Here is a 17,742-nt window from a genome sequence, read left to right as displayed (position 1 = left end):
CTGTCCACCTGAAACAGATTCGGAGCAGGACATTGGTTCAGATTTGTCTCACAATAGTGGCCCTTGATAAAAGATAGCAGATAAGTCACCTATAACATTAACGGCTGACAGTTGTAAACATATTTTTGAGTTTGAACACAATTCCTCTATAAGGTATAACAGTTCAGACTTAACTCTTTATAGAGAAAAATCTGACTGCATTCAGTTTGTGCATTTTCCTTAAGTTTCCAATCAACATTCAGAGTGGAAAGATAATTCCTAGTCAGATCAGAGTGTAGAAAGCCTATTGTGAAGCCTGAAATAGCTTATAGTCATCATGTGGTAGCTTATGCAGAGAACTAAGCTACAACCAGGAACAATGAGCTAATGTTTTGGACTGTCAGACTTAATATGCTCTTTTCATTACTTAGAAAAACGGGAATGGAACAGTGCCTGGACTACACAAAGAGATTATGTAAATGTGGCCAGAGGAGGGGCTTGAGTGTTACCGGTTACCAAGTTACCAGGCCCATTCCATAGCACCAGAAGACAAGCCAGTCAGTTAGAACTGCGGTGAAGAGAAAACATTAGAGACCACAGCTGAGTGCCATGGACGGAGACATCTCATTATTATTATCATCATCACTGACATGTTATTCTGCCATGTGTAACTGAAAATGAAGTTACAGAAATAAATTATCACAACTGTTTCAGTTATATGCGTTAATGCAAGTGGATTTTAATGTTAGTCCATTCTGCAGAGAACAGATTTTGGTCAAACTATGTGCCACATCTGTGTTCCTAATGAAAGCTTTCACATTTCAAGGGCTGCGCACCCTCATGAGGTCACATTTGTCAGCCACCTAAGTCTTCAAGGATGTCTCATTTCAGAAAAGTAATTATAAAAGGAACTGTTACTCCCTGTGAGGCATAAATTATTTCTCTCTTAACTTGGAATGTAATGGTTACTTTTCTAAATGAGGCACTCTCAATGACATGTGAATGATAAATGCAGCCTTCAGAACGAGCAGCCTTTAAAATGAGACACGCCAACAGAAATACACTCTACGTATGAAATAAAAACCAACGTTTCTTTAACTGTACTGTGAAATTTGAATTGACCGTCTAATTGTTTTTTATAAATGATAATAAAAATGTTTCTAAATGTAAATTCTATTAATATTTACGCGCAGAAATCTATTTTTATATAGAAAATTCTTGTTTTGTCTTTATCTTTATAAAGTGACTTTCACAGAATACCAGTATGAACAATATCAATGTAAAGGGGGAAAGTAAAACAGTCCTATGGAGGGAAAAGGATATAAAAAAATTAAAACAACTTTTGGACACCCAAGAAATTCAACACAACCTCCCACAATAAGCCATTGGTTCAGCCTGTCTATAATCAATGAGGTTTAGTGCAGAGCTAAATGAGCAGTTCCATGATTTTCTATAGTCATCTAATAAATGTATTGTTTCTTTCTATCATTAGAACAAAACACAATGCTTAGACAATTCAGAAGGAACCTGTGAAACCTTAACACTGAAAGTCTTAGTTATGTTCTTGTTTTAAGAAATCATCACAAATCAGCTTGTTAGTTACAATTAAAATGAACAGAACTCGTAAGCAAATTAACTGTTAGGATTATAAGGCTGACCAAAAGGCTTAGAAGTAAATGTAGTGAAGCTTTAATTGGAATTAAAAAAAATAAAAATCTTATTTTATAACCAAACTTAAAATGAGAGAACATCCATGACCTCATTTTAAAAACTTTTAAAAATTATTTTATAACTTTAAATGAGTGTTTTTGGGTTGTTTATGGTCATTAGAAGGGTTTGAATGATCTGAATGAAGCGGACAGTTGAATGTGTTTGAGGGATACTACCAACAATTCATTTTGCATCTGTGAATAATAAGTTATTAGTTTACCTACATTTAAAAATACAGCAAATCTAATATCAACTTTAAGAAATAGTTTACCCAAAAAATGTAATCGTGTCATTATTTGCTAACCCTCAAGTTATTCCAATCATATATGACTCTCCTGTGTGGAACAAACATATATTTTGAAGAATGTTTCAACTACATTTGCCCATTTTTCAAAATATCTTGTTTGCTCCACAGAAGAAATTCATAAGGTTTAGAACAATATTAGAGTGTATAAATGATAGAACTGTCATTTTTAGGTGAACTTGTGCTTTAACATTTTATCATTGTTGCCCATTTATTTGTGTAAAAATCACATGCACAATAATCACCTACTTAAAATATGAATATATTTCTGAATTTTTCTACTTTTTTCCCCCCAGAAAAAACACATAAATATGATTTTGGAAACCACAGGCCAAGAAGTCAGAGTTACAACCAATGGCAATGCTCTAATGTATTTGCTTAACTGACACTTACCTGCACCAGGGTAGACTTCTAAAGTCTAAAGACCTGGTATAAAGCAAATACTCCCTACTCACCACCCACACCAGAGGACTGGTCTGGATCCTCTCGCCAAAGGCCTGAACGAGCTGCTGGTGAAGCGATGCAGCTGACCGGACATCTTACTAAAGGAAGTTCATTTTCTTCCTCCTGATGAGGCTCCTCGCAAGCAAACTCCAGGTTAACTCTGGGTGGAGTTCACATGGGCAGCATGTTTTCTTTCAGGGGTTCTTCACAACGAAGGGTCAATTTACCACGTACCGATCATCTTTTTCTCTTTCAGAAAATAAACGTTTAAGAAAAGAAAACTATCAAAACTCGATTAGAGTCAGACAATTTTGAAGGCTAAAATGCTTTTGGCTTTTCTAAATCCTCTTCCTTCACTGATTTTCAATGGAGCAAAACAAAATCGTATCGGACGAAATCAAAGGATGGGATAAACAAACGCCTGCTCCTCTGAATTGGAAATCACTGATTTGAGGTTCGTGCTGGCAATGCATAGTACGGCCGGACCGGTTACAGCAAGCCTGGACACTTCCAGATGGACGACACATACAGGAAGCAGCCGCCAGCCTGGGAGAATCGAAAGATTTCAGTTTAGGTGAAGGTCTGCGCAAACATCATCTCTCCACTCATTCTCAAAGCTTCTCCCTGATCTGTTTGAGAGCTGGGGAGAGCAGCAGCGCCCTCAGGTTACTTAGCACGTGGGGCAACTCCAGGACACAAGGGTGGAAAACACAGATCAACAACATCAAGCCTCTCTCGCCCTTCGCTCTCACTGCCATGACTGATCCCGGAGGAGAATTTCTCTTTCCTGAGCAGAAACAAGCAATCGAGCAACAATTCCTCCCGAAACACAACCGAAAAAAAAGCAGCGGCAGGCGTTCTTCAATTGATTTCCAACGAATAAACATTTTCTCCCTCAAATGAAACAATTTATTGATAGCGTGATATAATCAAATGAGGGGCCAGTGCACTTTTTGTGTGTGTACAAACAGCCACGTCAGAAGCTGTGCAAGGAGTGAGTGACCGCTTCCTCTTTCTCCCTCAATCAAGAAATTAGGTAAACACAGCACAAATCAAGAGTGTCATTATTTCCGTTTAAATACGGGAACTGTAAGCACAAAAACAAAAAAAACAATTACATAAGCAGGAAGATGCTCTCAGTGAGAGTACACTAACACTAAATGGAAAGCTCTTGCCCCTGTGCATCCAAAGGGCTCCTGAATCATTTCAAACAATAATTTCTGCTTCCATGTGAAATCCACTTGTGGAACGGTCCATTTCCTGTCCTGTCCTGAGTGGCCGGGACTGAGCGTACAGTATGTCCATTTATTCATGTACACAAATAGCTGTTATGTTGTGAAATCACCAAGCAACCAACTTTTAAAACAATTTAGTGTGAATAGAAAAGTCATACATGAAAAGATGTTAGTTATGCATCAGATCAGTACACTGCAATTAGCTAAACACACTAAGAACACAAATTTCTACTTCTTCAGGATTTTAAACAAAAGTGTAGACTTGCCATTTTAAAACCATTCAAACAATGACACCTAAGAACCACAACACTGTGTAATATTTCAAAGTAAAAACATACTTAAATGTACGTCTATATTGTCAACTAAAGGCATGTCAATGAAATAAAATGTAGGACTGTCTTACAGTTGCACAGAAACAAAATCTTTAGTTCACCAAGTTTTTTGTACAAATAGGTGGGCTTGATTTTTTTTTTTTTTTTACAATTGTTATACACCTTAATTTCTTAGTGCTATGCACATGGCATATCTAGCAATTTACGGGTGATTATGACAATATCACATTATAGGGCACATGCACTTTACATTGATGAATGCAATTTGCAGCAAATCAAATCAAAACCTTTTTTCTTTAACTTTACAAAGAAACCTTCATAAGAATACCATTATTAACAATATCACTGTAAATAGGTTTTACCTGGGAAATTACGACGGTCCTATGCGGGCGGGGGGGGGGGGGGGGTTAAATTAAAACCACCTTAAGCAATCAAATTAATTATCTGAGACCCATTCAATTTAAACTGAGATATTTCACTCTATCCCACTTTGAAACCAGAATTATGACATTCAAAATCTTTCAAATGTAACCCAAAAATATGAAAACACCCATGTCAGAACACCTTTTATGCTTTGGTCTAAGGAGGGCTTAGAAATATCTACTTTTATAATCAAAATACGTTCACAAATTTTTTATGTGATGAAGGGGTGTTAAAAATGCAGCCTGTATCAATCGATAAACACACTGATGACATTTTTGGCTACATATATTAAACCTCTGCAACGGTTTACTGTACAACACTAGCATCAACATGCAGTTCACGGAGCAAAATATTCTGCCTGTTTTAGTGGCCTACAGGACTATATACTTATATTACACTCTCCATTGAATGATTGTTCAAAGCACCAAGACACATAAACCAGGTTCCCATTAAATCAGATTAATTGATAATCATGAACATGAACATTCACAAAAAGGATTTTGTACAGGGATAACTGTCTGGAATCTGACTGAAATACATGTTGATAGGAAGTGTTGGAACTAGACAGCGTTCAAATTAAATTCCTATTCTAATATTCCCAACATCATTCATTCTTTTATGCAGGGTACAATTTATGACAAACTAGACCTCTGAATGAATTGCAAATTAAAACAAATATATTGCTATAGAGCTAAACTTTGCTATAAGAATGGGCCTTTTTTTCTTTTTTTTTTTGTACATGTTTGGCAGAGCAGATAATAACATTTGCCCTTTACTCTAGTACTTCTGCTTCAAAGAGCATGCAATTAAGAGACATTTAGATAAGCTTGCATTTAACAACACTTTTGTGTGTATTATGATTGTTAAGATGCTCCTCGCACAATGATCATGACCAGGAAGTCCTCTTCCGTTTTGGCAAGAGCTTTCGCAGAAGAATCTAAGAACTGCTGAGAGAAATCACATGGTGGAAATGCGTGCAGGACCCCAGTGTTGTCCTTATCTCTACTGCCCCCGACAGGTAAACTGATGACCCCGGCGGCCTGCTTTTGCTTCAGGTACGAAACCAAGTTGCGCAGGGGCCGCTGCGTCGACGCTGCTGGGTCTGAAGAAGTCGTCTCCTCTGAGCTGCCCGGAACCGCCAGTAGAACCGCATACCCCCCTGGGCCTGCGACTTTGATGCGCCGAGACACTTCGTCGATCTTGGGCTGGTCGAGGCGAAGGCGTTGTGTGATGCGCAGCTGTGTGACTTTACCACCCATGCTGCCGTCGATGAGGAGACTGTTGGCGACGCTCAGGTCCCCATCCAGGAGGTGCATGCTGGCTGGGAAATTACTGTTTTTTAGGAGCAGCATGCCATTCCAGGCCATGCTCAGCTTGCCCCCTGCGTCCTGCTTTGAAGCCTGGCTGCTTTTGGAGCTGCTCTCAGATCGGTCCCTTTTGGAGGCTCCTTTGGCCAAATCGCCCGCTTTGCGCTTTCTCTCTGCAGGGCTCACGCCGACACTGGACTCTGAGAGGCTGCTGCTGCCTTTGATGCGCTTTTCACCAGGGCCTCGGTCCAGGCTGCTGCGGGTCTCTCGTGCAGGGGACACCCGGTCAGCTCTCGCTGGCCGATCGGAGTCGCTGAATCGTCCATCTCGACTGCTCCCTCCTGGGCTGCCCTCGAGGGATGGCGGCCTGCGACGACGGGCCGCCCACTCGCTGCTGCTGTCAGGTGAACACTCCAGATGTCTCCCGTCCTCCATGAGCCGTCGCTTGCGTGCAGCATCCCTGCCTGGCAGCTCCCTCTCTAGTGACCACGCCTCTCGTCGTCGCTCACGCTCCAAGTGTTCGAGGGGCTCGAAGGCAGGAGTTCGTACACGTTCACGAATGGCAGGCGCAGGCCATTCAGCCCCAGCATATAGTTCTCGTTCTCTGAAGTGCAGTGGTGGGGGAGTCCGTTCTCGGACCCTGATGGCCTCGGGGGTGGCACGATGGACGAAAGACTCAGCCACGATTTCATAGTGTTGCAAAGGGAGGGGCTGCAAGAACTGCTGCTGGTAGCGGTGCTCCGTGTCAGCGAAGTCCACCCTCAGCCTCCTATCGGGACCGCCGAGAGGAAATCCACGCATGTGTGTGCAGGCCGCCTGAGCAGCGTCCAGGCTTTCATACTGAATATAAGCCCAGGTGTCCCCTTTTCTGTAGTCTATAGTCCTGATAGTGCCAAAGCGGTCAAATTCCCTGGCTAGTGCAGTCAGAGGCACCCAAGGTCCAAGACCACCCACCCACAGGCGTGTGGTGGGGGTGGCTTTGCCATAGCCAATTTTTATAGGGTTTCGGCCCACAACTTTCCCAGACATGCTAATTTTTGCTCTATGGGCCATGTCCAAGTTTTCAAATTTAAGAAAGCCATAGGTGCTGCTCTGGCCTCGAGAGGGTCTTTTAATGTCCACCTCTGTGATGGTCCCAAATCGTTCAAAAGCTCTCCTCAAATCATTTTCAGTCACAGTAATATCCAAATTACCCAGAAACAGTGTGCGGTTGGCTCTCTGGTCGTCCTCGGGAGAGATAAAGTCCTCCTCGCGGAAAGGAGCGGCCCGCTCCGCGATGTACGCAGGCCGCGCCCTGGCTTCATAAAAGGCGAACTCTCTTTCTCTTTCAAGCTCTCTCGGTAGTGGCGGGGGTGGGGGAGGAGGAAGCCGGCCCAGCGCTAACTGCTGTAACCGGTAGTCTCTGTAACCCAGACCGGTTGGAGAGAGCGGCCTCTGGGTATGCAAATGTCTATGGCCTGCTACTACAGAGAAATGGTCCTTATCTACAGGAGATCGACTTCTCCTCCTATTCAAGTAGACCGCCTCAATTTTCAAAGGACGGTCGTAGAGCACCAGCCGGCCTCGCGCGTGCTTCGCCGCTCTGGCATCATCCGGTCTCCTAAAGTTGACGAATGCGATTCTCTCATCGTTGACTCGGCTGATTTTAACACTCACGTCGCCAAATTTTTTGAATTCGTGAAAGAGGCCGTCCTCGATTTCCTCGTCGCTTAGCTGGGAGCCGAGCTCGCTGATTTTTAAAGTTTTGTACTCACTTTCGTTTGTGGGAAGCGGGGCGCGCGACTCTCCGCGCGAGTTGGTGCGCGCGGCCGCCTCTAAGGACAGACTCGAGGCGTGATTCTTGCCGCTCGAGCTCGCAACAGGGCTGGTGTAACCGTGGTTATTTCCAGTCCGACTGGAGACATGTCCGTCAAAATCCCGTCCGTCTCTTTTATCTCCGATCAGCCCCCGTCGTGCAGAACCCCCTTCGCTTTTAGACGAACTATTGCCGTTGTTGCTTCCACCGCCAGAAATCGAGATAACCCCCATTTTCTTACTGGTCGGATGGCTTCCTCCCCTGTCTCGTATATCATCCAAGGCCCTTGAACGCTTTTTCACCGGCGACCGCTCTTTCCCTTTCATGTTAGATGTCCTCTGGCTTTGCGCTCCTAACAAAACACTTTTTAACAGTTATGCTACCGCAGTGTCGACGAATTTGCACGAGAAACTGTATGATTTGTTCAGTGTCCCTGCGGCAAAACAACCGCATACGCCATCTTGTCAAGACTAAAACAAGACCCGCCCGTCGACTTTGATTGGTTTGAATCTCTGCGAAACATCAACGCCATTGGTCGCTCTGTCTGTCAATCAAGACTTCCCGTACAGCGCCCAGTCTCGGTGTGCACCATTTTAGCTTCAAACGCCAAATATTTACCATAGACACAAGAAAGGTGACATTTAACTAATCTTCTCTTAAGTTGTGAGGACATGCATTGAAAATATTACATCTGCTTCTGCACTCTATTCGATATTTTTTGTCAACATGATAAATCCACAAATCATGCAGGAAGTATATATAATTGTTTTAATTAAAAAGTGTTGGTGCTAAAGGCTGGGAAATTCACCTTACATTTAATTTAAATTAAGAATGTTTAATCTATAATCTTTATAAATTGCAAGTGGTCAAATAAATAAAACTAAGAAGAAATCTCGAAGTTCACTTTATGTCCAACAGATGGTGATATTTGCCTGTTCCTCTGAGGTGAAGGGAAGGGTCACGTTAATGTAAACGTGAAGAACAGCTTTTTTTTGTCATGTTGATTTAGCATTGCCTTTATAAAACTGAATGCATTTTAAATATACAAATTATCAGAACAGTCGGAATATATTTTCGTCTGCGAAAAGATAATGAAAAATGTTATGTAAAAGGACATAAATACTAAACATTAAATACTAAAAGGAATATATTTATATTTAAGACAACAAACAGATGCTTTAATCCGGAAGTACATGCAAAAAGTGTTTAAGCTTCACAGTTGTTACTTTTGTGGTCCACAAACAGCAAGGAAAGTTATTTGCTAGGAAAATAAGTGCTTTATATACAAATTATTCTGTCTAGTACAAATAAAGGTTAAAGACAGGATTGTAGAAGCTAGCACATGTCATTTTTATTTATTCAAGTATAGTTTATTTACTACCAAATGTCATTCAAACTGCCTAATTTTTTTTATTGCTGCAGGCCTACAACAGGTCAATATTGTTTCACATATCTCAACAAAGATTTTTAGAGATTTTTTTTTGTTTAGTCCATCTTAGATTTTTAAATTTCTTGTACTTACAATAGGATATCTTGTGTGTCTGTCCTTTTATGGCCTACAACATTTAGCACACTCTCTTTGTACATTTTTCATCCCGTCTGTTTCATTGTAGTTCACATCTATTTAGTAACGCTTCTCTTGTATTCCTGAACTGTGTTTCTTTATCGCATCCCTTAATCTGGGATTTAATCAGTTTTCATGTGTAGCTGGAGCTGGCTCCACTTTCTTGAAAGTTCAGGCTGGAATTCGAAGCTGTGGGTGTGGAGAGAGTTTCTGTCAGCCTCCCTTTCTATTGGAACCACATGTCAACTCTCTCCAAAACACAGCACGGTCCGGTAAACTGGCACTTAATGCGATCCAGCGTTTCTGTCATCCTCGATGCACAAAGGAAAGAAGCAGCAGGAAATGCTTGCCCCAAAGCGACTGTCAATCTGTTCCCATTTTGAGAATTAGGAAAATGAGAGAAGCTTTGAAAATCCTGTCACTGCAGCTTTTTTCATCTTGAGCAATTTCGTTTTATGTGTCATCTAAATTAAGTGAATCACCCTGAAAGAGTGCCTGGCAGGATTGGCATGCAGTCATTAAACCCAGATGGAGCTGAATAACCCACACCGGTCCCATGGCTGGGTCACAGAACTGCCCTCCTCAAGGCTGTTTGGCACTTGTATCAACAGAACACTTTAACTTCAGCTATTTCGCACAGGATTGGGATTCCAAAAACACATCAAACACGATCAACTGTATACTGACATTGAGCTGTCTCAGAAACAGAATTTAGAATGCTTGTTGTTTTTTAGAAGCCCTGTTTCTATGAGGGACATATTTGTCATTAAAAGTCAATGTCACAGGAACTGAATGTTCAAAAATATGTAGGTTTTCACAAGGCACAATTTGAATTTAACTAGTTTGATTAGTTATTGAAGCTCAGGTGCATTTCAAACCATGCAAAAATGTTATTACTTTTCTTTCTTTCTTTTTAATGCGATACATCAACCACATAACAAGCTTCAGAAACCTGGGTTCTGCATTGCTTTTCACGTTCTGTTTTGATTTTTGTTGAAGACTCTTGAATTAAACAGTAGTATAACACGTAAGTTGATTCATAATTCATTAGGCTTTGTGGTTTTGTCCAGCTGTCAGACCCCAGACCTAAGGTTGATGGGTATGACAAAGAAAAACCTTGGAATCCGTCATCAGTCTGAGAGTGAGGGGTTTGTGGTCACTTAGTTGGTTTTGTATTAGCAAGTCTGTCACATGCTGCTGATGTATCGGGTGACATTTGACAGCCTTTACAGCCAGCCTACAGCAAAACATACATTTAAAATGACACATTAGACGACCATGCTCTCTCTCTCAAGTAAAAAAACATTTCACCTTACTTGTAAGCGTGTATTATACTAGCCTTACGAAATCGGCACACAAAATATTTCTGTTGCATTAGAATTTTATGAGCTGTTCATATGGATCCCAAAGTTGCCTGAGCCTGTACAATTATCTGTGTTATAGTAAAACCACATATTCCGGATATTATTCAAGATTAGAATTAGGGATGCATGAATATTTAAATTCTTGTAGAATACCAAAAATATTTTCAAGGATGATGGTATTAAAATTCTGTATAATTCTATCTAAATAAATGAAAAATAAAACAATACTAAAATTAATTATTTTAAATGCACAAAGTGTCTGGGCATTCTAAAAATTACAGTTAACAGTGTTATTAAGTTATTAGTGTTTTTTTTTAAAAGTTAATTTAAGTGAGTGTTGGATAATGGAGTTAATCTAAATGTAAAAATTTGAGAAATGAGCTTGTACAAGTTGATATTTAATACAGACCGAAACCATTAAATAAAAAATGCAAACTGTTATATCAGCCAATATGCTACCAAAATATCATGCATCCCAAATTAAAACAAGCAATCCATAAGCAATCAGCAACACAAAATGCAATCTATATGCAGTGATGTTTAATTCCTGCCATGGTTTACCAGAAGCACACATTTATTTGCTGTTTTTAGTGGTGGCGTATCTGAATGCACAAAGTCGGAAAATGTCAAATCATTTATTGACTGGGACTACATATATATACATAATGGGGCTAAACCACTGCATACACTGAAACTATGAGATTAACATTAACATACTTAAATAAACATGTTGCACATCCTCTTTGGTAATTAACATAACATAATTTTTACAATTTAAGTATCCCAGGAAGATTTTTATATTAAGGCCAGTTGTGTGCAAAGCCCATTATGGCTCATAGAATTTCAACAAACACACAAACAAATGAGATGCTTCCATAGGGAAACAGATCAAGACAAAACAAATAATGCAGGCATCAAATGCATCTTTGCAGTGAAAACATCTGGAAAAAAAGAGATGTGTACATTGAGCGTTAAAAAAGTGTCTTTCAGTTGTGTGTTTCTGAGTAGCACTAACATGCCGGTATGTGCAGGCATGCTAACAGTTTGTTGGCTCAGTGATGTCATCACAATCGCAGTTGCAGCTGCGCGGTCATGTCGGCCAGGATAACAGGCTCCCGGGGTCTTTGGATTTCATGCGCAGGGCCACCAGGCCTGAGGGCTTGTAGTCAGACTCTGGTCCGGGCTCAAAGGAATGGGCCCCCAGGCTTCCTGGGAAGCCATGGAGTGAGTATATCCCATTAATGCTAGGGTGGTGGGGCGGGTGATGAGGATGATGATGATGAGGATGGCCTGGAGATGCAGACATACCCATGAGCCCGGGTAGGTTGCCATGAGGATGGGGGTAAGGGGTCATACAGGACGATGCTATGTTTTCCGCTCCCAGAACACAACCACTGGCCGCTCCGCCAGTGCCTCCCATTCCCGCACTGCTTGGCCATAGGTTATTTTGCATCTGCGTAGACAGAAAAAAAAACACATTTTGAAATCATTTTTAGAATCTTTTTACATTTAATTAACATGTATGCAAATTAAATATGTTTAATGCTAGCCCGTGCCATATGGCAAGATTAATGGCATTACACTAACAAACAATATAAAACTAAATTCAATCTGTGTTTCTGACAACATATATAAATCATGATAATGTCCCCTATGTCTCCAGGCAAACCAAAGCAACTCCCCTGTGTGTGTTGAAATCGTAGACAAAAGCTACATTTTTGTTCTCAAGCTCTGTCCGTGTGTACCTGGTATGAGTCGGAGCGAGGGAGAAGAGAGATATCGTATGTGGCAGCAAAGTGGTTTCGCACCTCTTGCATCTTCCCATAGCGTTCTCTTTTCCTCCATTTGGCCCGTCTGTTTTGGAACCACACCTGAATATCCATATATTAAACTTAATTATTGAATGATATAAAATATACGCCCTGAAAAAATGGAAAAACTCTTCCTTTCAATGAATTCAATATATTTAATCGATGAGGAACATTAATATTAGTGAAAGCATTTAAATCTGTGCAAAAAATAAAGAAATAAATAGTGTATGCTGTTGCATTTGAAACCAGATGTTTTATTTATATTATCAATTATACAAGTTAATTTTAAAGAAATTAATACTTCACTTAGCAAGGATGCATTCAACTGATCTGTATGGACTTTTACAATGTTACAAAAAATGTATATTTCAAATAAAAGCTCTTTTGAACTTTATATAATAGCACAAAAGTTTTTTAACAATAAATATTTATTGAGCACTAAATATTATTACAGCCTATTAGAAGGATTTCTGAAACATCATGAGACACTGAAGACTGGACTAATGGCTGCTGAAAATTCAGCTTTGCCATCACAGGAATAAATTACATTTGAACATATATTGAAATAGAAAGCAGTTATTTAAAATGTAATCATATTTCATAATATTATTTTCTTTACTTATTTTTCATCAAATAAATGCAGCCTTTGTGAGAATAGAAAAAAATAAGAGAATAGACAAAAATTAGATCCCAAATGTTTTGAATGACATAATTATTTTAATAATACCAATTTATATATTTAATCTTACTTTGCTCTTATGACTAACAGCCTGTCCCAGGAGGTGGAGTCTAACACACCTGCACTCTTGCCTCCGTGAGCTCCGTCCTCAGTGCCAGCTGTTCCCGTGCATACACATCTGGGTAATGTGTCTTCTGAAAGACCTTCTCCAGCTCCTCCAGCTGAAAGGTGCTGAAAGTTGTCCGGTTTCTCCGCTTCTTGTTCTTGCCTGACAGGTCGATGGAGTCAGCGATGGAGTCTCCAGGCAACCCATTGGATGGCTCTTTCAGTTTTCCACAACACTCCGAGTCTAGAGCAGGATATCCAAGGGTCTTGGGCACGGTCTCATCTCCTGCTGACACCAAGACATGATGAAATTTAGTTTCTAATAAGCAAATTTAAATACTGTGCCCAGGCTAATTGAACATGATTTTCTGTTTAAGTACAGCGCTTTTCTTGTCTTCTAAACTGCAGTTAATGGCTTTTTTATGTACAACCTGAATATTTTTCCTCCTCACCTGATTTAGCTGGCAGGGCTTAACAACCTCAGACTAACAACGCATGTCAAATATATGAGTTTTAATTAGGAAATAGAATTATAATGTTTACAAGTTAAATTAATGCAGGTTTTCATATGAAGCAGCACAACTTCAATTCCTAAATATAACTTTTCTTAAAAAAACAAAAAAAAAAACATATTTTTGATCTGTAATAAATTCATAGCAACCACTGTATGTTACTGCAAACCATAGAAGCTATTTTGTTCATCACCAGTAGAAATAATGGTGTGCACATAAAACAAAAACAATTTTTCCTGTTTATATTAAATAGAAGACCATTAAACCAACATTGCAACATTTTCTCTATCAAATATTCAGTATATTTTTGAGTATTCCATGAACTTTAAAAAGGATAACAACACACTGGCAGCAGAGCTTACTGTTTTGATTAAGCTTGAAACTTGAGATTGAATGGCTTGAGTTAAAAATCAATTTTTGTAAGCTTAAACGCTTGCTTAAATAGTACAATAAAATGCATGTCATTACAAAATCCATTATGATATGACAGGTTAAAAGGTTGTAAGAAGTGAAGGAATTTTGACAACAAAAAAGTTCCGTTATAATCACTATAATAATAAACATCATTCAAACAGGACGTGTTTGCTTTTCTCAGGAGAATATAAAGGATGGGAAGAGGAGTCCTTTACAAGAGGCTGTTTTTTTCATGAATACTTTGATCTAAAATAGAAACTTTTTATGTCTTTTCTGTGTTGCAATTTTTAATTGTAATCAAATAATCGTATCCCTATAATTTTCATGGAAAAGAAAGCAAAACACACGTCTCGGTGTGTTAATATGAAGTTGGATTCTCTATATCATTCTGCTTGAGTATATCATTGAATAAGAGTGATTCATACTGTGCATAATGACAAAATGATGATATTGTTTCAAACATGATCATCTAAAAACATCTGACCTTGGGTCATAAAAATCCCCAGGCATTATATTTGATCTCTTCTAGTACAAGAACTATATATATATATAAACTAAAAATGCTTTTAGGAACAGAATAGTTACTGTACTCTTATCAAGAACATTAAAGAACAACACTTCATTATTTTAATTTTATTTTAATTAAATATCTCCCAAAATGTCTCAATTGTCCTGCGAAAGAGTGATAGATTAATAAAGATGAAGTTATAAAAATGATTGTAAACATGACAAAAACTGTCTTTCAAAAAGTAGGCTATAATGTATATGTGCAATGGTGTATGGGAAACAAGTTCGACGCTGTAACTCCGGCACATATGGCAGAAATTACCTTGCATTTCTTCCTCCTAATAGGACAAGATAAAAGACAAAACAGGCCTTTTATTACTAAAGTGTTGTGTTCAACACTAGTTCGATCCCACCAATCAAATCCAGGCTATATTTGTTTGACACACCCCCAAAATCTCCATAATGTGAGGTCCCCAATTAAAAGGTTGCAGAACATACTGGCTCAACACGTCTCGTGATCTTAAAATAAAATAAGTTATTTTGGAAATGTAAACTTGCTTGTTGACTTGCTAAATATTAACATAATAGTTTATAAATTAAACGAATTTAGAATCCAATATCAATGTTCGTGTTTAGAAAGTGTGACAGAATGAGGCATTTAAACGCAAACAAGAAAGGCCATATAACAGGCCTCAAAACCGCGCGCGCAAATCCGTGGCGATATTTGAATGCTGTTGGTCTGTCTGAAGATATTGTTTCTGAGCATTATAGGCCTCATCGCAATATTTTATGATTAGGCTTGCAATAAATTGAGATAAATTGTTCCAGCAGTATGAGGAAAGAAAACGTTAAATCACAATAGTTCAAAAAGTTTTGAACCTCAAATAATTAATTAGGCTAACATGCTAGAACTTTATAAATGCGTTTTTAAATCATAATATGGGAAAGTGTGAGGACGAAATGCGCTATGGATACCGTGAGCAGGCCTGAACTTTACTAAAAGACGCAGCTGTTATAAAAATAATACTAATAACTTTCAAAACAGGCTGTTATTGGAAATAAGAACCCGTTCTTAATTGACTTGCCTGGTTAAAAAAAAAAAAAGGTTAAACAAAGTGTTCTTTTATTTTATATTAACTATATGACTTATTTATAACTCATTATAATAACTTATTTAGCGTTAATTGTTTTAAGACCAAAAAGATATAAACATTAAACTATTAGCTAAGCTATTTGAGATCAATTATACCAAAAGTTTGTAATAAGAAAAAAAGATAGGATTGAAGCCTATAAAACCGCTTTAAGTTGCTAAAGTAAAATATGTAATAAAAATAACGTTTTATTTTGTGGTTATTTGGAGAACATCTTGGAACAACGAATACACTTATTTCACTATAACATCGTGAACTTTATTTAATTTCTCAAAAGAGTCGTATAGCCTAATATATATATATAGGTATGAATGAAAAACGTACTTCATACGTACTTATATATTTAATACAGTTAGAGATTATTTGGAGGTTCTTTGGAGAAATTAAAAATAATCATGTACAGGCCATTTCAAAAGTGTTTAACAAGTGGGGTTCCAGATCGAACGAATACTGATTAACCGAAAAGACTAATTTAATAAATAAATAGCCTACATCATTTAAATTGGCTTAATCTAGCCTATCTATAATCAGCACAAATAGCACCACCTTTCTTGCCTTGGCATGATTTTAAGTGTAAATGTAATAATATTTACATTTCCAGTTGTCATATATCCGTTTTAAGAAATTATGCGTAAATTAAAAATATTAGCCTAATGATTTTTAGTCACAGTAGCTTTGGGCCTCTCAGGTGGAGTAAAAACTGTGTAAACGGTTTTTGAGAATCATTATTATAATTATTATTAGGCTATTATTATTAGTAGTAGGCTAGTAGTAGTACGCCATTATTAGGCTATTGTTTAGACTATATCGTTTACAGACGTTTCCTCGCTGACATTCAACTACTGAACAAGTTTTCACTTACCATCAGAATTAGTCTCATAAAATGACGAGTTCTTCTCAGTAATCGAAGGTTTTTGGTCCTGGTTCATATTCTCTAAATACTTTGTATGCTTTCCAGGCGAGGCGCGGGGAGTTGTAGTGCTGACGCCGTGCGTAAACTCCGCGGTGCCGCCGTCAGTGTAGCGTCCCATAAAAAACTCATGCCGATGCGCTAGAGGAAGGTGCGGAGACTTTTGGAGGTCGTCACATTGAAAGAACGCGCCGGAATTATGCTCCAAACCCGGTGAATTCTCTGGCGTGATCCTGTTTGAAGGCGAGGAGAAAGACAGACAACTCTCAGTCTCCATCACCCCGTCCCGTCCCGAGCACGAGAGCGCAAATAGTGAACCAGGATGCTATTAACAGGGGACAAGTTAGTGTATAAGCGAGAGAGATGGCGATTTTTTTCCACCTTCAAGTGGGTGGGATTTAGAGGATCAGAAACAAAGACCCGTGAACTGAGAGAGGGAGAGAGTGAGACAGCGGTCTGATTCAATACGCCCAGAAATCAATCACGCGCGGCTCCTGTCAATTAACCATTTACCTCCTAAACATTTTCTCTTAATAAAATAATATGAGATATAGGAGAATGTGATTAAATCGAGTAATTGTGACTGGCTGAGCACTTGTAGGCCTAACTTTAAATCACCAAAGTAGTCTACTGAATCCAGGAACATTTTACGCGTGACGCTGTCAGAACTCAATCAAAGCAGGGATCGACCTAAACACATTGGCTAAAAATCCCCTGAATGAATCCGATTATGATATATCATGCTACATCGATGATAAAATTAAGTATTGAATGTAGGCAACGAAGGCCTATGACTTTAAATCATATACGCAACAGCTGAAATGCCATTATGGTTTTTAGTTAGACGGACAAAATATAATTCAGATATTACTCTATACGTTGGAGAAGCATCTATTTAGTTGTATTATCGAGATGTATGCAATAAGCACAATTGTGACAAAATATGAGGGAAAATAATGCATTGTTATTGGATTTACATAAGTGTGAAACAATCACAAGGCCTAAAGCAACAGCAAAAATAGTAAACTGCCGCTGATTGAGATTTAATTTTAAAAGAATTAAAAATAACTATAGGCTACTATTGATATGTGTTCCTATATTCTATTTCCTTCTATATTCCTAGTTCATTAATTAATATGTATGTACTACAAATTAACATGTAATACAAACCAACGTCATTATTTATACAACAAAGC

At 38.7% G+C, this 17,742-nt stretch overlaps 2 protein-coding genes across 2 annotated transcripts; both read right to left on the bottom strand.

Annotated features, from left to right (window-relative positions):
• Positions 1 to 3,797: 3,797 nt before the first annotated feature.
• LOC306848718 (RNA-binding protein 15-like) lies at positions 3,798 to 8,000 on the bottom strand. The gene has a single exon (XM_079383443.1). It carries the CDS (start codon positions 7,853 to 7,855, stop codon positions 5,291 to 5,293), a length of 2,565 nt encoding a protein of 854 aa, XP_079239569.1. The 5' UTR covers positions 7,856 to 8,000; the 3' UTR covers positions 3,798 to 5,290.
• A 2,841-nt stretch (positions 8,001 to 10,841) lies between these two features.
• LOC306848479 (homeobox protein aristaless-like 3) lies at positions 10,842 to 16,931 on the bottom strand. Its single transcript, XM_079383054.1, has 4 exons — positions 16,499 to 16,931; positions 13,067 to 13,338; positions 12,203 to 12,328; positions 10,842 to 11,910 (listed from the first exon to the last, which is right to left on the bottom strand). The coding sequence occupies exons 1-4, from the start codon at positions 16,821 to 16,823 to the stop codon at positions 11,548 to 11,550; spliced, it is 1,086 nt and encodes a 361-aa protein (XP_079239180.1). The 5' UTR covers positions 16,824 to 16,931; the 3' UTR covers positions 10,842 to 11,547.
• Between the last annotated feature and the right edge of the window lie 811 nt (positions 16,932 to 17,742).

The sequence above is a fragment of the Barbus barbus genome (assembly GCF_936440315.1).
Source record: "Barbus barbus genome assembly, chromosome: 28".
NCBI classification, from domain to species: Eukaryota; Metazoa; Chordata; class Actinopteri; order Cypriniformes; family Cyprinidae; genus Barbus; species Barbus barbus.
This window is presented reverse-complemented; position numbering and strand designations above follow the sequence as displayed.